The 25758-nt window shown below is 35.7% G+C and overlaps 1 protein-coding gene across 3 annotated transcripts; it reads left to right on the top strand.

Moving 5' to 3' along the window:
• Positions 1-353: 353 nt before the first annotated feature.
• plcg2 (phospholipase C, gamma 2) lies at positions 354-22104 on the top strand. Of its 3 annotated transcripts, none has more exons than XM_084409835.1 (33): positions 354-571; positions 2714-2916; positions 4742-4894; positions 5115-5208; positions 5322-5369; positions 5469-5553; positions 5825-5908; positions 6577-6620; positions 6725-6785; positions 7103-7204; positions 7291-7409; positions 7512-7597; positions 7774-7891; positions 8766-8934; positions 9032-9127; positions 9227-9310; positions 9409-9590; positions 10511-10711; positions 10877-10996; positions 12358-12538; positions 15465-15533; positions 15870-15979; positions 16736-16826; positions 16977-17043; positions 17136-17302; positions 17597-17699; positions 18284-18487; positions 19240-19379; positions 19496-19607; positions 20017-20196; positions 20307-20395; positions 20680-20843; positions 20949-22104. In XM_084409835.1, the coding sequence occupies exons 2-33, from the start codon at positions 2733-2735 to the stop codon at positions 20995-20997; spliced, it is 3756 nt and encodes a 1251-aa protein (XP_084265961.1). In that variant the 5' UTR covers positions 354-571; positions 2714-2732; the 3' UTR covers positions 20998-22104. The 3 variants fall into 3 exon arrangements, with proteins under 3 accessions (XP_084265961.1, XP_084265960.1, XP_084265962.1); XM_084409834.1 differs by lacking the exon at positions 354-571 and adding an exon at positions 576-1138; XM_084409836.1 differs by lacking the exon at positions 354-571 and adding an exon at positions 576-1138 and having other exon boundaries at positions 20680-20861; positions 20949-21355.
• The last annotated feature ends 3654 nt before the right edge of the window (positions 22105-25758 follow it).

A 25758-nucleotide genomic window follows, 5' to 3' on the forward strand; every position in this document is an offset into this window, starting at 1 on the left:
TTTGACAGTAAACTGTAACTTTGCTAGATGCTGTAGGCCTACTGGAGTTTCCAGCATGCATCGCTGTATTAATAAAATGTGCAGATTACTGTTTATTGTTGGCTGCTTTTAGTAATGGCTCTTTTGCAGTCACTCACTGTTTTTAATATTATTAAACAATGAACAATCCTAATAATGTACTATACAACATGGATATTAAATAAGTGAACCACTTTGTTTTTTAGGTCGAAATTACACTTTTTCAAGATGAAGTGGGTTAGATATTCACAGTGGGTTACCATGGTAGCCTGTAGTTTTTGCATCCAGATGATAAATATGTTACCCAAAAGTCTTCTAATCAGATTGTTTTTCTTAATGCAAATGAACAGTGGAATGCGCGCGCTGGAAAGTAATGCTATAAGAAAAGAACGTGACTTGAATTCGACATTCTAGGCTACGGAGCCTTTTTCTCATTCGCATGTTTAAAGAAATAAACATGAGAATAAGACCAATCATTCATTACTCAAACATCAACATAACTTTGGACGACAACATTTTCTTCTGACAGCCAGCGCCCAGCTGCGAGCAACAGGTGCTTTCATTTTCATATCACCTCCTCAAAAGTTTACTTAGAAAGTATGTCCATTTTTATACTTTGCTTTAAGGCATTCCGTTTGCATTTAGAATCATACATTTAGTTTTCACAGAGTAATTAATAGGTTGTTAATGATTATGAACATAAAACACTAAATTAGAAGAACTTCGTGATGTCATGATTACGTCAATACGGGCAACTATCGGCTGAAACACAACCTGAATAGACACAGAAATAAACGCTTTTCCAGTATCAGGATCTCACGTTTTTTGGCACATTTACACAGGCACAAAGACACAAGTTTGACAGCGTGGTACACACATCGCTATCTCTTCCCTGGGGATTTTGCATAGATATTTTTGCTTCCGGATTTTTTTTTCTCAAAATGTTCTCTTCACTTCCTTGTGTTAAGCGAATAGAGGAACTGACCACATTGTGACTAGACTGATCATAAGAGTTTTTTTCAATACTGCATTAGGCTATTTTTTATTTTTAAAATGAGATTTAGTTAGACTACAGCAGGCGGTTTTCGAAGTGGTCATTGATTGTCTTCTCTAAACTCGGGTAAGTATTTTTTAATTTGGATGTTTGGATGTTTACATTACGGAGTATTACAGGAGCTGTTTATGTATGTGTACATTTGATTTAAAGGCCTACATTTTTGTTTATGAAAAATACACTGAAAGTTTAAGGCGTTTTATAAAACTAAATATGAGTTGAAGCTTCTTTAGTTTTCCCATTTATCATCAATGGGAAAATTATTACTTGAAAATCTGCAAATATTTGCAACAAAATGCACAATAAGTAATGCACAAAATTGTTCTATACACATCCGTGGTCTATAAAAAAACGCTAATTCTGCAAAAGCAGGTGTGCCTCCTCTGCCTCTTGTTGTAAATGATAACAATTACGTATTGTACTTACAGTAAAGACATTTACATTTACAAAGCATATACATTTTCTGACACTGTAGAGCAACATATCTTCACTTATTCTTAACTTGTTATCATTTGTGTGAAAAAAAAAGGTTTGTTAATTGGTTCTTTTATCTTGGTGCTTGTCTTTAAATGTTTTGAAAGACAAAGAGAATGCTCTCTCTTTCACACAGAAAGCACAAAATGGAAGAATTGAGGGTGTGAAGGTGATGTACAAAGGTTTCTGAATGGAAACCACATTGAGTTTACTGGGTTAATGATTTACTTTTAAAGAGGGACTTGCTTTGGGACACTTCCACAGTACTCAGCTACTCATTTGCAATGCAAATATTGGCTTCTATGGGGAACGAGACATGAAACATCTATTTTGCTTGCCATGGTTCAACAGTTTGGAAAACTGACTTGTCTCTGAAAGGTGTACTGTTTAGTCACAGATAACTGATGGTGATATTCCTCTTTAGGTTTTGATCATTTATATTATCAGAGCTGACATGCATGATTGGGAAATTACAGTATTAACATTGTCTTCCTCACAAATTGTACTTCTTTAAACCCAAAACTGTAAAGAGGAATCAATTGTTCTAGCAAATTCTGTTTAATGAGCACTTGTTTCATTTGACAACTTAAAAAGCTTCAGTGAATGGATTTGCTGTTGTCTATGAAACAGTATAATCCATTCAATAACTTCCATGCATTTCACAACACAATGGATTAATTCAGATACAAGTATTTCAAGATATTCAACACTCATCCTCATGTCGTCCCAAACCTGTTTCAAAACATGAATGAATTTCTTTCATCTGCAGAACAGGAAAACAATATTTTGAAGAATGTTTCAACCTTTTTTGTCCATGTAATGAAAGTCACTGCAAACCATTGAATGGGCAATTTTTCAAAATATCTTCTTTAGTGTTCCAGGGAAGAAAGTCATACAGGTTTTGAAACAACATGAATTTTTGAAACAACAACAGAATTTTCATTTCAGTTAATGTTTGATTTGTTGCATGCAGTATCTTGAAAAATTTGAATATCAAATACTCCGTTGTGTTTTGATATTCAAAGTACAGACATTTTCAGCCATATAATTCAGTTGTACAGAAAGCATACCTGCCAAGTATCTACATATGCACCACGAGACTACATGTGTACCTGCTGCCACGCAGATTGCAATAAGTAACCACCTGTGGCCGTTTGTTTTTGCCAGTGTGTGACCAAAGGCAGAGATGGCAGGTCGCACTCAGCAGGGAGACCTGATCGAGTACAAGAAGAGTCTCATTAAGCGGGACTTGGAGATGGGGATAGTGATGACCGTGTACAGACAGAGGATGGAGAGGCTTACCGTGCAGGTCATCATGGAGACGCGACAGGTGGCCTGGACGCGCACCGCCGACAAGACAGAAGGAGTGTGTGAGTACCTTGCCTCAAGTTCATTTCTTGCATTTACACTTACCTTTACATTTAAGCTGTACATTGTTTCTGTATGTGTAAAGAAAATAACCCATGTTTGTTTTACCATTTAAGCTACAGGAACTTTATGATAAATGTTTATTAGTAGTGCTGTAAAATCGATTCATTGCATCCAACAGAAAAGTTTGGAAATATATATATATATATATATATATATATATATATATATATACACACACACACACACACACACACATAAATAATTAATAATTACATATACACAGACACATACGCGCACACACACACATATATACATACAAACTTTTTTTTATGTTAGATGCGATTAATTTTAATTCATTGATTTGACAGTACTATTTATTAGACGATTAATACTTAATAAGTTATTGTGTGTCTTTGGATGTTACAAATATGTGTCCATATAAAGTGGCTTTAAATTATATAAAAAAAATCTATTTTTCTGTTCATTTAGCAGACAATTTACATATTCAAGGAATGCATTTATATTTTAAAGGAATATTTATTTTAAAGTTAAAAGCTTGTTAATGTGGTTTTTTATTATTATTTGGGTTTAAGTTATTGTTTTACAGAAATTTAAATGAATTACTACTATTCAAAGGTTTGGTGTCGGTTAGATTTTGTAATATTTTTTGTAAAAAAAAAAACTCGTATGCTCATCAAGGCTGCATTTATTTGATGACAATACAGTTAAACCGTAATATTGTGAAATTTTATTACAATTTTCTTTTAAATATATATAATAAAATTTCAGCATCATCATTACTCTAGCGTTCTAATATGTAGATTTGGTGCTCAAGAGCTATTTCTTATTATTATCAATTTAGAAAACAGTTTTGTGGAAAACCATGATACATGATAAATAGAAAGTAAAAAAAAAAAACAGTATTTATTTAAAATAGAAATCTTTTGTCACAATGTAAAAGTCTTTATTGTCCTCGCTGAATAAAAGTATCACTTTAAACATAAAAAACTCTTGAACGGAAGTGTATATCACTAACAATTTTATATAAAAATCCCACGGATAAAATTAATAGTGAGATGAACTGACCATCAACTTCAACATTCCAGGTTGATCTGTTAAATAATAGAGAGCTGATTTCAGACACTAATCATAGGCTGTCTCTAAGTGAGCTACTTCGCTGTCTCCATGGGCAGCAACAATCTAAACTCATATGGCACCATGATCTTGTAGGAGGAGGACACTTTTGGGAGTGTGGCCAGTGAACTGACTGTCTGTTGCCAGTAATTATGGTTGTCTGTAGTGCCATCACACCCGTCTCACCCAATGAAGTGCCACTTCCAGTTTTAACTAATCTTTCTTTTTGTTTCTTTTGTACATGACTCCTTGTGCATTTTATACTGTTCATACTCTTATTTTTGGTTATGACGTAACATGTCTTGTGCCTTGTCATGGTGCTTTTGATATTTACATAGATTCATATATTTATATATATAAAAACCATATATTTATATTCATATCTCTTTCTTTTAATCAGATCTGGTCCAGTGTTGTTTTAGCATTTTGTTATATACTATTATAGTATTTTTATATATATTTTGAATTAGCATTTATTTGTATATTTTTTACAATTCTTTTTTTATTTATTTTTTATTATATTTTTCTTATATTATATTTAAGTTTTTTTTTTTTTTTTTTAAGAAATGAAAACGATTTTTAATAGTTTTACTTTTAGTTAACAATAACAACACTATGATTGCTGTCTGTTGGTCTGAATACTGTCAGTATATGTTTAAGTATGTTTATGTTGCAATCTCATTTTTGCAGTGGACCTTTTTGAGATCCGGGAAGTACGACCAGGAAAAAACTCCAAAGAATTTGATCGATTCAAGGACACCAAGGATAAAAATACAGACCCCAACACATGCTTTACCATATTCTATGGCTCTCAGTTTGTTCTCAACACTCTCAGTCTGGGGGGTATGTGTGATTTTTATACATTACATATTCTAAGTTATAAAACCATATAAAGATAAAGTAGGCAATTTTGATATGTATAGACTGCATTAAAACGCATTTTGCTTACCTGAGTTAACGGACATTCCATTATTTGGCTGGTTTAGAAATGACTGTTAATAATACATTTTCTGTGGAAAAGATTGCATTGTTTTTAGCTCTGATAGTGTTTGCTCTTCCACAGCTGATTCAGTGGAGGATGCAGACAAATGGCTGACAGGACTGGAGTTACTCAGACAGGAGACACTGGTGGCTTACACACCAGAGATTATAGAGAGGTACACACACACACACACACACACACACTTACAGAGAGTGTACCTTGTGTATCTATGAACCGTAACCCAAATCATTATGTTTGTTTCATTCTTTGTTTTCCCTCTTACTGTAGTTGGCTGAGGAAACAGATGTACTCGGTTGATCAGACAAAGAAAAATAGGTTCTCCTCTTTCTCTTTCACCTGCTTCTCACCCAGTTTCATTGCAGTTTTTGTCTCACTTCTTTACCCCTCTTTAATGCTTTTTCATGTCTCTCACAGCATTACCTTGAAAGAGCTCAAGTCTCTTTTGCCACAAATGAACTTCAAAGTACCAGGTGGACGTTTTTTGAAGGACAGAATTTCGGTATGAATGATTCATTGTATACACATCATCTTGACGGAAGTGAATGCTTTGCATCATATGGAAAACTTTATGGCAACTGAATCGGAACATTTCCTCTCCTGATGTTTTGCAAATGATGATCTGTGTTTATCCACAAGTTTTAATATATACATATACTACAGTAAATATATATAGATTTTTATATTATATTTTATATTATATATTATATTTTTTTTCAAAGACATGTTTAGTTAATGGCCTTGCACTAAAAGTATAAACTTCATAATTTCAGTTGGCGGGAGCAAAGAAAGACGTCCTGGATTTTGAGCAATTTCACAAATTCTACAATCTTTTGATATATGAAAACCAAAAGATGGTAAGAGTGCAGTTTAGTTTTGCTGAATATGCTTTGGGTGTAATATAAATTACACCCAAAGCATATTTAATTCAGCAAAACTAAATATATATATTTACACTACTGTTCAAAAGTTTGGGGTCGGTAAGATTATTTAAAAAAACCTCTTATACTCACAAAGGCTGCATTTATTTGATCAAAATACACTAAAAACTGCAATATTGTGAAATGTTATTACAATTTGAAATAACTGTTTTATGTTTTAATATATTTTAAAATGTAATTTATTCCCATGATGGCAAAGCTGAATTTTCAGCATCGAGTCCAGTCATCAGAGTTACATGATCCTTCAGAAATTCTATGCTGATTTAGTGCTCAGGACACAATTATTATCAATGTTGTGCTGCATGATATTTTTGTGATTGGCAGATGGCATTATAACCGTAAAACATATATTTTCATTTATTTGAAATGGAAATCTTTTGTAACATTATAAAAGACTTCACTGTCATGACTTAACTGAATAAAAGTATTAACTTCTTTGGGAAAGAACTTTTGGACCCTTAACTTTTGAAATATATATATATATATATATATATATATATATATATATATATATATATATATATATATATATATATATATATATGTTACATACTTATGTTGAATGTTGCTTGTCATTTTGTTAGATTCTAGAGGAGTTTAAAAAGGAGTCGTGTGCTTTCATCATGGGGTAAGAAACTGTCCATTATTTTGGTTGAATCGGTTCTTTAAATGTGCATCATGTGGTCATGCTAATGTTCTCATTCTTATTATTTTGTATTTTTTTCTCTTCAGTGTCAACGATCTGCCTATTCAACTCTCCGATTTTCAAAGATTCCTTTTATATCAGCAAAGAGTAAGATTGATATATGTATTTGTATACTTCCTGCTCATCCATCCATGCATTCAGTTGTTTAAGACTGAAATCAGAATCATATTATTTATAACATTATATAACATTTATTTTAGCACAGTTTCACAATTAAGTGAACATGGGGTGAATTTTAAATCATTTTAATTTCGCTACTTTAGTTTGTCGCTGTGGCATTATCCTGACATTATCACACAGTCAATCTAGCTATATTTATTGTATATACCTGTCATCTACAGTATATATATTTCATTTAAATTCTATTTGTTTTGTTAAGAAAATTCTGTGAATTTATTTTGCAGGATACATGGGCCAACAATCTGAATCAAGTCAGAGAGCTGATGACTATATTTATCGATGACACCATGAGGAAGACTAATGATCCAGCCTTTACTACTGAAGAGGTACATCTTAAAGAGATCTGTTTACTCTATGTTCATTTATATTTGCAGGTTATGTGTTTATAGAGCTTTTCTCTATATCTTTCTAGTTCCTCAGTTTTCTCTTCTCCAAAGAAAACTCAATTTGGGATGAGAAGTTCTCAGAGATTTGCCCACTGGACATGAACAACCCTCTGTCTCACTACTGGATCAACTCTTCTCACAACACGTCAGTGCTGGTGTTCTTCATGCTCATGACACACATGCAGCTCCTCCGTCCTCATCATGATGAATTTCCTGTGTTACTTCATGTGTTTTGCTTTTTTCACAGATATTTGACTGGAGATCAGCTGCGCAGTGAGTCCTCAACAGAAGCTTATGTGCGCTGCCTGAGGCTCGGCTGCCGCTGTGTTGAGTGTCAGTGAACCATACCCTCATTTCTGCATAAATACTTTTTAATTCTCTGCTAAACTAATGCAGGTCCCTTTCTGCTTCATTATTAGAGTATGCATTGATGATAATAATACGTTGAAATCTGAAATCAGTGGGAGTCAGTATGATGACTGTTTTATTTTTAATTTCTTTTTATTCAGTGGACTGCTGGAATGGTCCAGATGAACCTATTATATACCATGGCTGGACCAGAACCTCCAAGATAAAGTTTAAGGATGTGGTTAAGGCCATCAATGATCATGCTTTTGCAACATCTGAGTTAGTCATCAGCAACACACACATTCACACATTTATTTGGTGACGTTCTTGGGAAATGGGCGAATTTAACAAAACCTTTAAAGAACATGCCTGGGTCATAATGTGTCCCCTATTTAAAAGAAATAAGCAGTTATATTTTGCATAAAGACAATTAAGCCTATTTTTATAGATTATTTGCATTGTGACATTATTTTTATGACAATAAAACAAACTTTCCCCCTAAATTGCCATTACTGCTACATGAAAAAAAAAAAATCATTAAAATGTACATTTTAAATGTAAAGTGTTATAACAGTGGCCCTCCAGGACTGAGTTTGGACACCCCTGATTTAAAGTGTTATAAAGCATGGGTAGAGTTTGTTGCCTTTTAGTCAGTCACGTTTGACATTACGTCGATACTGACATATTGGGATCTCACTTGGGAGCCCAGTCACCGTCGGGTAGTAAGAAAACGGGCCAATAACGATTGGCGAGTGAGATTTGCATGCCAAGGCACTCCCCTGTACATATGGGTATATAAGCTGGCCTACAACTCTTTTGGCCTACAACTCTTCAACAGCTTTTTGCTTTGGAGCCGAGTGGTTGCCTTAACTCGCTCTGCCATTCCTCTTCGCTAGAGAGGAGACATTCTTCCATTGGTTTTAGCCTCACGATTGCACAGATAAGTGCAGCGATTCCACCCCTGGGTGCTTCAACTTTCCCAGGCCGATGCGAGCATCGGGCTTGAGAATACTTTCACAATGCACAGATATTTTAATAGTTTTCATTGTCTTCATGCCAAATATAATTATAAAATTATTACACACAGTTTTATTTTTTTTGGAAATGCACAGAATTTATGTAAAATGTTTATGAACGGGTATACTGTTTGCAGGTATCCTGTGGTGCTGTCCATAGAAGAACACTGTGACATCAAGCAACAGAAAATGATGGCTCAGGTGTTCAAAGATGTTTTCCAGGACAAGCTTCTGATGGAGCCACTGGAACCAGAAGCAGAACAACTGCCATCACCAACCCAACTGAAGGGCAAGATCATCCTCAAGGTAGAAAAGCTTCACTGGATAATCCTGCATCCTTTCAGGTTACAATGCAATACCAAGCCACAGCAATCAATGTTTTGCTACTAACTTTTTCATACAGCACAAGAAACTGAATCTTGATGGGACTTTTGGCAAAAAGGATCTACGAAAAGGAGATAAGCAGGGAGAGCTCTTCATCTGGGATCCAATAGATGAGGTGCCAAAATCATCATGGGCTCGTGTGGTTGTTTCATCTTATTTCGGTTGCCTTAATTGATACTGAGTGTAATTTCTGTGTGACTGTGTCCGTGTGCAGAGATGGTACAAGCACTACTGTGTGATCGAGAACAAGACATTGTATTATGCTGAGGAGAATGATCTAGAGGACGATGTTGGAAAGGTAAATCACTGAGACTCAATCACAGAATGAGATTCAGTTTAAAATGCCACAAATTAAGGAAATAAACGGTGTAATTCAAATGTAAAACCTCTCCTCAGTCGTCCCAGGGAGGTACAGAGCTTCATCAGTTAGAGCCCTGGTTTCACGGGCGTATGTCAGAGGGCAGACAGACTGCCGAGAGACTGCTGCAAGAATATTGCGCAGATTCGGGTGGAGTTGACGGAACGTTTCTGGTGCGGGAGAGCGACACCTTCGTCAATGATTGCACCCTCTCATTCTGGTAATGTAGGCCTGTTCTCATTCTCTTCAAAGAGGGAGGAAAGATTGTTTTTTTTATTCCCTATTTTCTCTTTTTTTTTTTTGTCTTTAATTTAGTCTTTACAAATGGAAGAAATAGGGAAAATGTCCCATCATAATGTTAGATAAAATACTAGATAAAATATTAATCTGGCAGTTGATTAAGACTGAAATCAGAATCATATTATTTATAACATTATATAACATTTCTTTTAGCACAGTTTTAAGGTTAACTGAACATGGGGTGAATTTTAAATCATTTTAGTTAGTTCATCCAAAAATGAAAATTCTGTCATAATTTACTCGCCCTCAAGTTATTCCAAACCTTTATGAATTTCTTTCTTCTGCTGAACAGTGAACACAAAAGAAGATATTTTGAAGAATATCTATAACCAGACAGTTGATGGACCCCATTGACTTTTTTTGCCCTTGCATACTATGGAAGTCAATGGGACCAATCAACTGTTTAGTACCAACATTCTTCAAAATATCTTCTTTTGTGTTCAGCAGAAGAAAGAAATTCATACAGGTTTGCAACAACTTGAGGGTGGGTGAGTAAATTACTGTATGACAGAATTCATAATGACATCATCCTCCAGGAAGTTACTCTCAATGTCTCACTGACCAGTGACTAACTTTAGCACTTTGTTTGTCCTGTTAGTTTAGTTTTTGTTTACATTGTGTAAATGATTCATAATCAATACATTTATGTGCCTGATGTTGACCAAAGTATATTTCTGAAAGAAATACCCTTTTATAGAAATACTTCCATTACAGTGCATTCATATGGTGCTGCATAACAAGAATGACCCATATTATTCATATTAATTACTTTTTTTCTTTGGTCACAATTATACAGAAATGCACATTTTGCTAAATAAATTCACTGTGTGGTCTTTGCAGGCGCAGCGGACGAGTTCAGCATTGTCGAATCCGTTCCTGCATAGAAGGAGGTCACACTGTCTATTTCCTCACAGAAAACCTGCATTTCCCCAGTGTGTATGCGCTCATTCAGTATTACAGGGAAAACCTGCTCCGCTGTCAAGATTTCTACCTGCGCCTCACCGAACTTGTGCCTCGACCAGACCAGCACCTGCGTGAAGGGTTAGTCGATACTTGATGTGCACAAACAACTTCATTGGTGTTTACCACATCCCGGCCAGCAGGGCTGTAGAAGACCACGTGGTCAGGCTTGCAGCCTCTCCTAACGCTCACTACAAAATGCAGGCACATCGTAGATGTGAAGCTGTGTTTTTTTTTTGTCTTCAGGTGGTTTTACAGTAACTTGAGTCGAGGTGAGGCGGAGGACTATCTCATGAGGATCCCTCGAGATGGAGCCTTCCTCATCAGACAGAGAGAAGATTCAGAATCTTACGCCATCACCTTCAGGTGCTGCTCTGTTTTCCATCTCTTCGTTAGCATTGCTTTTTAAGATTGTTTTTCAAAACACGTAACCCCTAGTATTACACTCAAATACTTGTGTTGTCCATCCATTCACATCCCATCATGTGGAGAGATTTGTATTTATATATGCTGTATGTATATGTACTGTATATAAATTCATGTCATTTAATTAAACCAATTAATAGATTTCAGTTATTGATTTAAATACATTACTTAAAAACAACTAATCATTTAATAAAAAAACTTTTTTGATACTTTATTGGGTCACCACTTGATTTCCAATACGAGTCCTGAAGCAAAATGTGCTGTTACTTTTCTAAGTGGTTTTCAAACAGACAAAAACAAAAAAATCCCATAGACTTGGTTTAGTGTGGATCGTGCTTCATGAACCATTTATTATTTAAATTATTTATCATTTATTATTTAAAAACAAGTATTTTAAACCGTTGAAGTGCAGTAAGCAGTGAAAGACAGCTCATTTTGCTATATGCGCATGCTGTCAGAGAGACTGAGTCTGAGACGCGCACATATAAAGCTGCTGTTCATAAAGCGCGAGAGCTGAACTGAGTGCTTTTTGCCAACTAAATGAGCTTGAACGGTTAAATACACATGCTTATGTGTCAAAGACTTGACCATGCCTTTGCAAGTAAACATAGTGATTTATGTCTTAAAGTGACAGCATCCAAATTTACCTGCTGTCATTATTAAAGGGTTAGTTCACCCAAAAATGAAAATTCTGTCAGTAATTACTCACCCTCATGTTGTTCCAACCCCCGTAAGACTTTCGTTCATCTTATTAAGGAACACAAATTAAGATATCTTTGATGAAATCTGAGAGCTGGCTCACTTTTTTATATTTTAAAAGTATCAAAAGCAAAAATAACTATCGTGATATATATCGTTATCTTGAAATAAAATTACTCATCGTGATATAAGAATTTGTTCATATCGCCCACTCTTACAGTCTTTTTGTGTTTTATGTGCTGAAAATGAACATCAACATTTGTGAGATTTATTTCAACAGTTCTGAGGTTGAATAAAACCTTTTTTTTGTCACTGCATAATAATGACCTGTGAATTTATGTTGGATATTATATGTTCTTATGTGTGTTTTTAATGGGAGATTTGTGGATACAGTAATTAATTTAGATTTGTACGGAGATTTTTTTTTTCTAAATTAACTGTAATTGTTTAAAAAAAATCAAGACATCCCAGAAGCTCAATTCATCCAATTCATAGCCTCAAAACTGGGGCAAAAGACCCAGAGTAGCACGTTGTTGTTGGTGTTTATATTATTTAGTTAAATATTAATTGTAATTCATTGTGGGTTTTATTTGCTGAAACAGAGGTGAAGGGATGGTGAAGCACTGCCGGATACACAAAGAGGGAGCTATGTACGTGCTGGGCACCTCTAGTGAGTTTGAGAGCCTGGTGGAATTGGTGGACTATTTCCGAAAGAAACCGTTATATCGGAAGATCAAACTCCGCTACCCAGTCACGCCAGAGCTAGTTGAGCGCTTCAGTTCGGTAAGAAAAAAATATTGTTTCTTTTGGAATAGAAAATACTTTTTGGTTACTTTATTTTAAGGTGACTGTGTTACAGTGTAAATATAATATTTAACTATATGTACTTACTATTGGGTAAGGATTAGGGTTTGGTTTAGGATTAGTTGCATGTAATTATGCAGAATTTATAGTTATTACTATAGTAACTACATGTAACGTGTAACGAGGACACTGTAAAATAAAGTGTTACCCACTTTTTATACAGTCCCATACTGTGGACTGTACTGAACACTGTGCAGTGATTGTACAACAGTTTTTTTTTTTTTTGAGTGCATTGTCTGCATACACTCTTCAAAGTGAACAAGGGCATGTGCACCTCTTCCTTTGCTATGGCCACAGTTTGCATGTTACACTTGCATCCTTTCATCTGTAGTAGTTCTTTTGGTCTTTGCAGGGTTCCGGCGGGGTCTTAAAAAGTCTTAAATTCGGAACTTTAAATTTAAGGCCTTAAAACGTCTTAAAAACAGCCAGATTTTCATCCGCGGTATTACATTTCATTTAGTCAGGTCTTAAAAAACATTTAGTCAGGTCTTAAAAAAGATTTTACCCTCGTTCATTTCCAGAAACGCTGGCCGCAGAAAGTTATTACAAAGTAGCAAAAAAGTATCGAAGTCGCTCGCCAAGAGGCAGTTCACATATCGCGTCTTTTTCGCGCTCAAGTTCATTCAAATGTAGGCGCGCGGTAAGCGCGCTTATAATTGAAGCGACGTGCTCGTTTTTTTCCAGGCAATGACATGAAAAAAGACATGAAGGATGCGGGTGCACCCAAACACTACGGGTGTTTTTCTCTTCTCCGTAAATAAATCTTGTAACAGAGCTACAGCAAGTGTTTTTCGGCGGTGGAAATCCATTAGCCACTAAAACTTTTTTGTCATTGTGGAGAGCGCAGTGCATGGTTGCATAGCAACGACAGACGCCACGGGAAAATCGGACCGAATTTTACTATTAATAATAAAAGATAAGCTAAACTGTATTGTAAATGTCAGTAAATAATTTTTTATAAAAAGAATGAGTCAAAAAAGATAAATTAAAGTCTGAAATATGTGAGGTTTATCTTTTTATAAAAACCTTTTTTGTCAACTTTATTTGAACTTGTACATGTTAGTATATAACATGTAGCAAGACACTTAAAATCTGGCTATCATTTTTAATCGTATTATTTTAATGTTTATGTTAGTGTGTATTGATGCTAATTTTATTTGTTATTTGCTGTTTTTCGACATAAAACTTGGTGAATTGATTTCATTGTGTAGTATTAGTACTTTTTGAACAGGATTCTGTGATAACAGTGGTAATTTTTGGCACTATAATAATTAAATGAAATGTTCATGCCATTTCATCTCTAGTTATGATCAACTATGATCAACTAAAATCAACTAATTATGTGTTTTTTACAGTAGGCCTATAATATGCAAAGTACAATTTTCTATAAAAAAATTATATCTGATTCTGTTCTTTTCTCTGACACGCGTTGTTGGGTCTGGAAGGTTACTAATGTGATTGCTTTATCTGTAAATTAAGTTAATGCTTTTTCAATTACTGAATTCATTGAAATAAAATGAATTCTTTGATTTGAATATTTTTTTGGCAATGCGTCGTGTAGGTCTTAAATTTCAATCTTTATAGTCTTAAAATGTCTTAAAAAGGTCTTAAATTTGACTAACTGAAACCCGCAGGAACCCTGCTTTGGTCTTTTTCCAATCAAAGTTCAGACCAAAAGGTCTGATTTAGTTGAACAAGTATAATATGCACTAAGGTGTCATTGTTTTGTGTAAATGTGTTCGAGACATATAAACTAAAACATCTCTCTTTTTTCACTTCTTGAGGATATGCTAATGTTTCCCCCCACACACATACACACACACACATACATAGCAAAGCACATTTCTGATGTCACAATTTGAAAGAGCAATGACCTCTTATATAGCAAATTTTTTTCGCAAGTTAAAATTTCTAATTATTATTGAAAACGTTTATTAAAGTGATAATTGTTTTTCAGGATTTGAAATAGATTTTTTTTTAACATTATAAATGTCTTTACTGTTACTTTTGATCAATTTAATGCGACCTTGCTGAATGGTTTTCTGTGATCAATCACAATCATGTTCATTATTAATATAATATAATATTATGGAAGCTTGTTTCCACCATGGAGTAAAAAAAACGTTTTATCTCACAATTCTGACTTTTTTTTCCTCACGATAAGAACGCATGCTATAAAGTCGAGTTATAAAGTTGTGTGATATAAACTCGCAATTGCGTGTTATATTGTCAGAATGGCGAGATATAAACTGTTATGACTTTTTTCTTTTCTGTAAGAATTGCAACTTTATATCATGGAATTCTGACTTTATAACACGCATTTGCAACTTTATATCGCGCAATTCTGACATAATAACTCGCAATTGCGACTTTATATCACGCAATTCTGAGAAAAAAGTACGAATTGTGAGATAAAAAAATTCCAATTACCTTTTTTATTTTTTATTCCATTGCAGAAACAAGCTTCCGTTATTTATATATGGCTGTGTGTGTGTATATATATGTATATATATACACCAATTAATAGATTTCAATCATTTATTTAAATATTCAGTTTAGTTAAAAAATATAAATAACATTAATTACAACATTAAAACAAATATTTATGTACATGAAATTTATTGCTCATTTAATTAAATAACACATAATTCTTTTTTTAAATAAAAATGTTTCTTGAGTCACCACTTGCTTTCCAATACGGGTGCTGAAGCAAAATCATTTGCGAATTTGTTGATCTAGAACACAGACTAATCACATATAAAATGTGCAGATTATAGATTTTGCTTGGCTTAAGTCTAATGTGCAGGGAAAATGTCTAAGAAATGCTTTATGTTTTTCTTTTCAGATAACCAAAACTGCTTCACTTTATGATTCTAAACAGTATGTGGAGGCCAACGAGATAGAGCCATCTCTGGTAAGCACTTTGAAGAGCGAACACAGCTCCTGCATGTTAGTCTGCACAAGAGGTCATCTCCTGTGGGCTGGGGAGGAAGTGGTGGTGCTGGCTATCTCTTTCTCTCACATAGGAAACTGATCGTCTCGAAAGAGGAAATGCAGCCTGGCTAAAACAGCGATGTCATGTTTAGCCATAAATGCTTCATGTTTCTAGTTCGATGTAATTCTCACATTCCCTTTAAAGAGAATTTATTTTAGCCTTCACAGTCTTTGAACCACTGAGGTGATGTGTGGGTTACCTCAGTCCATTTGCAGATCCGTATAGCAAGATTGAACTTATTTTGTTGCGTTTCAGCCCCAGAGCACAGTGAAGGCCCTCTATGACTACAGGGCCATGCGGCCGGATGAACTCTCCTTTTACAAGGGCTGTTTGATCCATAATGTGACTAAGGAGGCAAATGGATGGTGAGATTATTTGTATATTATGTCGATAAAAGCAATAAATGCTCTATTTAGCATTGCAAAAAAGCTGTGGCAGTGCCATGATGCAGTGAAGGTATCAAATAATAAAAACCATAAAAATTTGATAAATACCATGGTACTAAATGATTACCACATACATGTACCTCAGCATTTACACAAAACTCCAAGGTCCGTTCAAAAGTTTGGGGTCGGTAAGATGTGTTTTTAAGATTTTAAGAAGACGTCTCTAATGCTCAACCCAAGACTGCATTTATCGATCAAAAGCATGGTAGAAACATTAATAATGTTTTCTATTTTGACATGTTAAAATGTCATTTTTTCCTGTGATGGCAAAGCTGAATCATTACTTTAGTCTTCAGTGTCACATGATCCTTCAGAAATCATTCTAATATGCTGATAAATGTTGAAAACAGTATTTATTTGAAATCTATATTTTTTTTACATTATAAATGTCTTTACTTCTACTGTATTTAATCCATCTTTGCTGAATGAAAGTATTAATTTTTTTTGTTTAAATCTTACCGACCCCAAACTTTTGAATTGAGGTGTACATCAAAGAATACTAATATTTTACCATGGCTCATGTCCATAAAACATAGCTGGTATTACCATAGTAAATTGTCCAAAAACCCATGGTACTTTTATTTTAGTGTAGCTTTGTGGCACATAGATGCATTATTGCCTTTTTGTGCCAGAAAAAAGATTTCATTTTCCCCGTTTATCTGCTGATGCCTACAGGTGGAAAGGAGACTATGGCGGGAAACTGCAGCACTATTTCCCTTCAAATTATGTAGAAGAAGTGGCCAATGCATCTGATGCCAATTACCAGGTAAAGCATATTAAAAATGTGGATATTTAACTAAACAGATATGTCCTTTGGTGCTAGTTAGTGTAGTATTTTGCATGCTTATTTGCTTACATACATAGAGAACATCTACATCCAATACTCTGAACATCAACATTAGCTGTTCTCTTTCAGCCTGAAGAGGAAAATCCATTAGGTGACTTATGTAAAGGGATAGTGGACATCTCAAAGTGCACTGTTGGTAAGATGATTTATCTTCAGGGCCATTTAACACCTACAGCATGTGGCTTTGTTATTCTCAGACTTATTTTGCACTCATTTCTTCATTTCCAGTTCGCTCAGCCAAGCATGGCAAACCTGTGGTGGTGACGTTGCAGGATAAGGAAAATAAAGAGAACATGATGCCATTTGATTTGGCCACCGAGACCACTGAGGAGCTGTACGAGTGGTATCAGGTGGCCTGGGACATCACACAGAGAGAAGAAAACCGAGAGTTCGAGGTCTGTCTCACTCGCTTAGACTCACACACTCACGCTTGGATCTTAAGACGTGTCTTAAATAGGGCAAACCGGGGCTAGTTGTCACACGGGGAAGCTGTCACAAGGTTTTGAGTCACTCATTCTATAAATATAGGATTGTTTGTTTGAAGCCAGACAGATTTAGGGGGTGTTTAAATGCTAGGTGTAGCCCTAGAGAGAACATTTAATCTAAAGCATTCTAAGTATCTAGTCAAGTATTTAAAGTATATTGTTGGGCTAAGGTTTATGAATGTTTACAATCATTTCCCATTGCAGAAAATAAAACAGAGGGAGGTCGAGAGCAAAGAAGAGGTGGCCAGCGAGATGTCTGAACTGGTTGTTTACTGCCAGCCTCGCAGTAAAGACAAGGACCGCTTTGGTATAGCTAATTATATAAATATGCATTTATACATATTTACACAAATATGAATACATATGCACTACCATTCAAATGTTTGGGGGCAGTATTTTTTTTTAACAGCACGTATTCATTAAATTAATCAAAAGTGGCAGTGAAGACATTTATTATGTTACAAAAGTTTATTTCAAATAAATGCTGTTTTTTTTTAGCTTTCTATCCATCAAAAAAATCCTGCAAAAATGTTTCACTGTTTCCACAAAAATATTAAGCAGCACAACTGGTTTTAACGTTGATAATAATGAGAAATGTTTCTTGAGCACCAAATCAGCATATTAGAATGATTTCTGAAGGATCATGTGACACTGAAGACTGTTTTAAGTGTCTTTGCCGTCACAGGAACATATTACATCTTAAAATATATGAAAATTAGAAAACAGTTATTTTAAACTGTAATAATATTTTACAATATTACTGTTTTACTGATTAGACAAATGCAGCTTTTGGTGAGCTTAACAGACTTCTTTTAAAAAAACATAAAAAAATCGTACAGACCCCAAACAAATTAACTTTGCATTAACAATGCGATCACTTTTCCCTTTCAGATAATTATACCTACAAAGAGGTTCGCTCCTTTGTAGAAAATAAGGTTCCTTCCAGAAACAAGTCGACTCAATTTATGTTGTATAACCGCAAGTCGCTGAGCCGCATCTACCCTAAGGGCCAGAGGGTGGATTCCTCCAACTATGATCCGTATCCTCTGTGGATGTGCGGCTGTCACATGGTGGCACTCAACTTTCAAACTGCTGGTAAGATGAAGTGTGAAGTTGATCAGATCTGCTAACGTATGACCTCACTTTAAGTATACGACCTGTGACCGGCCATTTTTGCTCATGGGCATAGATAACTTTTTGAGCCTATCACACTAAATGTATTAGTTTGTCAATGCTTTTTGGCAGCATAATGGTGTAGTTATGCCATGCATCTACCAGCAGGGGCAAGAAAACACCACACAAATCAACCGACCCTTGACCTCTTGTGTAAAATAGTAAACAAGGAAGAGAGGAAATTGCACAATGAAAGGTTTTATTGAAATTCTAGTTCAAGTTTAAATAAATGTTTGCATAAATGGGTAGAGTATTAGACGGAAGCAGGGAACATGCAAAATAATGTTGTAAGAATAGTGCGAAGGTTAAACAATTATTTGGTAACACTTTACAATAAGGTCTCATTTGTTAACATTAGTTAACATGAACTAACAATGAGCAATTCATCTTTGTTAATGCTAGTAAAAACCAAATCGTTCATTGTTCATGTTAGTTTACAAATGTTAACAAACACAAGTTTGGATTTTAAAAATGTAAAGTAAATATTGACTAAGATTAATAAATGCGGTAGTAATTTTGTTCATTGTTAGTTCATGTTAAACATACTGTATAAACCTTAATGTAAAGACATGGGCTCAAACTGTGAGTGTAAGCACAAGAACAATACAACCTTTTTTTAGTCATTCAATAAAAAAAGAGCATAGCATATATTCAGTATATAAAACTCTCCTCAGATAAGTACATGCAGCTGAACAGCGCTCTCTTCAGTCTGAATGGAGGCACAGGATATGTGCTGCAACCTGAGATGATGCGCAGAGACTCCTATGACCCTCATCAGGAGAAGAAGAATGTCAGATCTACTGTCACCATTAGGGTAAAACATGATCTTCAGTCAAACAGAATAAAATGAATTTAGTCCGAGTCTGAGAACTGAACAAGAACGGTTTCATTTTAATAAAAGATTCTTGTTTTTGTTTTTTTGACGCTCAGGTGATAGGAGCGCGACATCTTCCCAAACCAGGGCGAAGCATTGCCAGTCCCTTTGTGGAGATTGAACTGTGTGGCCAAACAGAAGACAACAAAGTCAAGACTACCGTTTGCCGTAAGAAGCAGTCTTGTTTTAATATCACTGAGATACTTTTTAAAAAGTTTTTATTCATATTTTGAATTGGTTTACATTTGCATTTTAGATTTAAAGTTTTAGTAATTTTATTGTGTGTTTTTGTCGCTTATATTAGTTTTTGTTTTAAGTATGTGAATAGTTTTTTTATCATTTTCATACTTATTCTTATAGATTTTCTAACTAGAATCTACGTGAACTGCTAACCTTTGTATATATATATATATATGTGTGTGTGTGTTTCATTTTTTTTATAAAAATTATTATAGAAATGCATTACTATTATATGTGTTATTATTATTTGTGGACTGCCTTGTAATAGAGTGCACCAGAAGTATTTGTTTTATCTATAGAGATTCTTTTTTTTTTTTTTTTTTTTATATGTCCACAGATGACAATGGACTGAACCCTGTATGGCTCGGGCCGAACTTTCAGCCTTCAGAGGCATTTACTTTCAACGTGTATGACCCAGACCTCACTTTTCTACGTTTTGTGGTCTTTGAGGAGGACATGTTCTCTGACCCCAATTTCCTGGCCCAGGCTACGTTCCCTGTGAAAGGTGTTCGCTCAGGTAAGTCTGTCAACAACATTGCCAAATTAGTTTTTTTTTTTTATGAAACATTGTGCAAGTGAATGCAGATTTAAGTTTGAGTACAAAAACTGAGCTCGATGCTTTCACAGGGTACAGATCAGTCCCTTTAAAGAATGGATTTAGTGAAAACCTGGAGCTGGCAACTCTATTGGTGTATGTTGATATTCAGCAGGTGGAGGTAAGAAACGTCTACATTTTTACAAAAGAATTAGGTACTTTTGTTGATGATATAATTGTGACCATGGACCAAAACCAGTCAACATGGGTCAATTTTTTTGCAATTGAGATTTATACATTATCTGTATCATTATCAATGTATTGTTAGCAATTGCCACAAATATTCCCGTGCTACTTGTGACTGGTTTTCTGGTCCAGGGTCACAATTATAGAATATCTAATTTTGCTTTAATGAGAATACTCTGTTAGTTTAATGGAAATCCCCTGTCTGACTTGTTTCTTCAGAAAGCACAGGAAGAACTCTACTCCTCCTCGAAACAGTTGCAAAAGAAGCAGGCGGAGTTGAGCAATGAGTTCTGCCTCTATGACACTCACTCCAACCTGCAGCGCGCCGCGACTCCTAATCGCCGCGAGGACATCTCGCAGGAGTTCACTTACTCGGAAAAAAAGTGAGTGCACAAAATTGCGTGAGTCAATTTAAAGACACATCACAGAGTGAATGCGTGAGTGAATTTAAAGAGGATATTCATATCTGTCTATCTTTGTCCATACAGGATAAATAAACAACAGCAAAAAATAAACAACAGCAAGTTCTACTCATGAGGAAAACAAGAAGTCTAGTTCCCTCCCGGCCTGGTTCTAATGTTCTTAAGGGTCTCTTCTTCTCCATTCTGCTGCTCTATTACTACTGGTTCCCTAAACAGGCTGCAAAGACAGGAAGTTGCAGCCATCACACTTTTAATGTCACACTGGAATAAATCAAAAAGTGAATTTGAGCAATACTCATCTGTAAATGAGAAGATGTTTGACTGAAACTTAGCATAAAAACTGCAAGAAGGATTGTTTTTTTTTTTTGTGTGTGTGTGTGTGTGTGGTAAATGTGAAACTGTTAATCTACTACCTATCGGTTTGTAACATTTCATTTGTAGCTGTATTAAACTCATCCTTATTGTCTTAACAATTTAAATAACAAGACATGTTATTTATTTGGTTTCTTTCTTGTTTTTAATATGGGTATTGGTAGAGGAAGTTTTATCATTTGTTTGGATAAGTCAATTCACACTGCACTGACTGACGCCGACCAACACGGACAATCACCTGACCAGATTACAGCATGCCACTTCTCAGACATTCCACAACCTGACAAACTTGAACGTTCAATCTGTGAAAACAAGCGCCGACCATTGGAAAAAGCTGCCGACAGGGGAAACACTGATCTGAAGTGTCAGTTGCCGTTGTTCGCCGGTTCAGTGTGAATTGCCGGTACAGTGTGAATTGGCCTTAAGGGATATAATGTACAGTACGATATTCGTTATTGAAATATAGACCTTATGTAACCCCGCCCCTTTTCAGCACTGCGCTCTTGTGTTCTCTCTTCCGGTTTATATTTCCACGCCATGAAGGTAAGATCTTACGGACTTATGAATGACCCACTCGTTTTAAAATCTATCCAGTCTGCTGACATTTGTTCCGTCACCAGCTTCAAACATTACAATGCTAATGAGAACTTTCGGTAACTCTACAATAAGTAAATCCAATACACCAGCTAATTACTTTTAAACTGAAGTTCAGACACAAAATTCGAAAGATGGCTGCAAACTTGTTTCTCTGGCGCATAAGGTCTGTAAATATTTTTTGCAGCTGTAACGACCGTACATTATCCCAGTTATTACACGGCTACTCACCAAATAAATAAAAATGTGCACATGACATATTGTTTTGATTTTCTTTAACTGTATCAAATGTACAATGTACAAAATATGCAGCCTATCAACAAGACAAACACCATGATAATATTACAATAATGTTTAAACCCCTGAAGTCCCCTGGGGTAATTTCTCCACATGAACGGCATCAGTATAGGAAATAAAAACTTAAGTATCAAGAATCAGGTATTCCATAGAGCCATGTATTAATAAAACTGGTAGTAAAAGTGTCAAACAGTTTGACAGACATTTACATTATTCAGCCTCAATGGGAGAATACAACAAAGCTGTCTAGGAAATTGCTTAGTGCAATGAGAACATTACAGTATTGAAAATAGTGTTTGTCTGTGGAGGAATGAGATTGATCAAGATAAACAACAACAACAACAACCCACTAAGCAATTTTGCGTTTAAAAGACTTCTAGCCATCCAAATACAGCCCTGATGTCTAGGCTAAAACAAGGCAAAATCTGGGCAGTGAAAATGTAATAAACGTCTAACCATAGCCCAAGAATAGAAGCACAAAGAGCATGTCAAAGAAATTAAACCAAACACCTTGTAATCACTGTTGATTTCACTTACATGATGTAATATCATGCATCTCGCAAGTTATTTTGGAACAAATTTCAAGGTTATTTTGGCTAGATGTGAGCTACTCATACCTGGACTATATCAGGTCTTAACTTAGACTGTGAAATGACGGCTATTGCTTGCTGGGCAAACCCCCAAAGTGAGCTGTGAACTTTAAGGTTTATCAATAATTCGAGTGATTCCATGATTCTAGTTTAGGCCCCGTCCACACTACTGCGTTTTCGTTTAGAAACGGAGAATTAAAACGAATACGATCTCCGTCCACACCAGCGTTTTAGCTGCGTATTAGAATTGATCTCCGTCCACATTAAAACGACTGAAAACGCGGATCACGTGACCATTCACCAACACTGGGCATGCGCGAGCCGGTGTAACCACAACTTCATTGATAAAATTATCCCACCATGCGCTGGTTCTTCCCGGGTTAACCCAAAACCGACGCTCCATGTACACGGTCGATACCGGGAATTGTCAAACGTAAACTATTTTATTGGGAATTGTCAGTTGCACACGGGAATTGTCACATTGTCACTATTTTACCGGGAATTATCACAGATCGCTCGAATAATAGCTTGCCTCCGGCGCATGTAGGCAGTTAGCATTGTAAAATGCAGAATTTACTTGCACAACAGCTGCTAGAAAAGATATAGCCTACGCCATGACTGATGACACCCAATCAGATCCGAGCGTGAGCCTCTACTACGTCATCGTTTCTAAAGTCCTCCGTTTTGACCCGTCCACACTAAAACGCCCTCCGGAGATTCAAAACGAAAAACGGGTCGGCAGCGTTTCTAAACTTCTCCGTTTTGGGTCTCCGTTTTTGTCGTTTTAGTGTGGACGGGAGGTGCAAACGTAGCAAAAGGTCTCCGTTTCTAAACGAAAACGCAGTAGTGTGGACGGGTTAGGGTTAGGGTTAGGGTTAGGGTTACAGAAACAAACAAAGGAGCAGAAACAAACAAAGAAAAACTAAAGTACCAAAACTTTAACATAGATGGATGATTCTTTAACATGTGTACAAAAAAACATTTAAATGGAGCTTTTAATATATGAACAAGTAAAGTTGAAGATTATTCTAACTAAGTTTTTGTAACTTAAAATATCACGTTTTATTTACTGGTGTAGCGAAAACAAATGTTCAAATGCGGTGATTTTAAGACCTTGAAACCTAAAGTCCTATAAAGGGTATTTTGTGTGTTTAGTGGGAATTTTAAAAACTAGGCTAATCATGAACTAACATTTCTTTTTCTAGGTCAAAATATTAAACCTTTGATTTCTCTTTACAGGCCTAACATTTAACAAACTCTGAAGATATCCTGGTTATACAGTTATTCTAAATTGAATAGTCCCATGATGTTGTCACCAGTATGTGCAGCGCGTTTAGTTTTTATGGACTTTAAGTTTGCATTCTTCACGTGTTTTTTTGTCTTTGTTTCCCGCCACTGATTAGTTACATGGACACTAACACTAATCATCACAACTGTTTGTCTTTTAGTTAAAGCCAGGTATAGTGGAGGATTTTCCCGAATTTTAGAAAAAAACCGCCCTCTCCACTTTTTGAAAAAATGCACATGCGCAACACTCTACCTGCTCCCAAGAGGGAACGCCTATTAAACGTGTGCACGAGAGAGCATGCACGAGCCTAGTTCTCCTCGTGCACGCTCTGTTTACAAGTTGCTGCGTGACTTGTGCCAGGGCTAGCATCGCTAATCATAGCTTAGGCCTACATTAACTTTTACTAGCAGTGATTTTAAATGGATTTCTCCAAATAGCATGCCAAACTTTTCCTGTCGAGTAGAAACTTCGCGACTGAGGCATCAGTGGGAAGCCCAACCTGTGCTTTTAGCGCACGCCAGCGTGTAAAATATTCTCCCAAAAACACTCTGGTCTTGTTTCTTTCTTCAGAGGCCTTTCTCTTCTTGTCATACAATTCGTAGACACCTTTTCTCTTGCGACCCTCAGACATTTTGAAAAAACCCGGTGAGAACGGGCGAGCTTCAATGAATGGCTGAAACCGTAGCTCACCACACATATACACCTGAAAGTGCGCATGCGCAGAAAGCGAAAACTACCTGGGGACGAGCACGTACGACGGCCTTACGTAAACATATCACCAGAATGATTGACAACTAGGAGGACCAATAGTCTTGATGATCCACCCATCCTCCACTATACCTTTAATCATCTCTGTGTATTAAGTTCCTGCTTGTGGTAACGTCTATGTTAGAGGTTGTGTTTTGTTTGTCTGCCTTTTTGGATTGCTTTCAAAGTGGATTATTGAAGACTTTTGAAACTTGATCATTGATCCTTCAACCTTGTGTGACAAGGTCGATATTGAGTAATCAACGATGAAGGCAGTAATTTTTCATTTTTTAAACGCTTGAAGGCAAAAAACGGAGAGAAAAAGATGCGTTTTCAAACAAAAACGTATTAATGTGGACAAGGCCTAAGATGAACCAACCCCATGATTTTGATGATTCTAACATCTAAACTTGCTTTGCCAGTAACAGAGGTTGTGGGTGGATGCTGTTTTGCACAAACTGAACCACACTTGACAACTGTTAGTTGAGAAAATTGCACATCAGACATCTCTCACAATCTCTCTCCTTCCAGTAATATCCACTTCTTTTAACCAATTATTTAAAAATTTTCTTCACCCCCTGGTTTTAAAGCAGTGTTTGCGGCACTTACAAATCTTACACGATTTTAAATTTCTGCTTAAAAAGAGAGCTTTCTAAATATTGGTTTGGAGGCCTGCGGTCTCATAAATACGGATATTTACTTAATATTGCGTTTAAATCAATTCACAGGTAACTCAATGAAGACGATTTGGGTATTTCTTTTCTCTCTTGTCCTCTGGAAATCTTTGCTTTTCATCATAGGAAATTAGACAGCAGTTTATGCCATGCACAGGATGTGATTTTTTTCAAGACCTGGTCTGGAGAATAACCAATAGAAATCTTCTTGTCATTTCTCAGTTTGATTTGAGCATTTGAACTGGAAGGTAAGTCTGAATATAGGCTACATTACATGAATAATCTAACTTTTAACGCTGTTTTCATAAATATCA

Source organism: Rutilus rutilus (genome assembly GCF_951802725.1).
Source record: "Rutilus rutilus genome assembly, chromosome: 5".
Taxonomy (NCBI): domain Eukaryota; kingdom Metazoa; phylum Chordata; class Actinopteri; order Cypriniformes; family Leuciscidae; genus Rutilus; species Rutilus rutilus.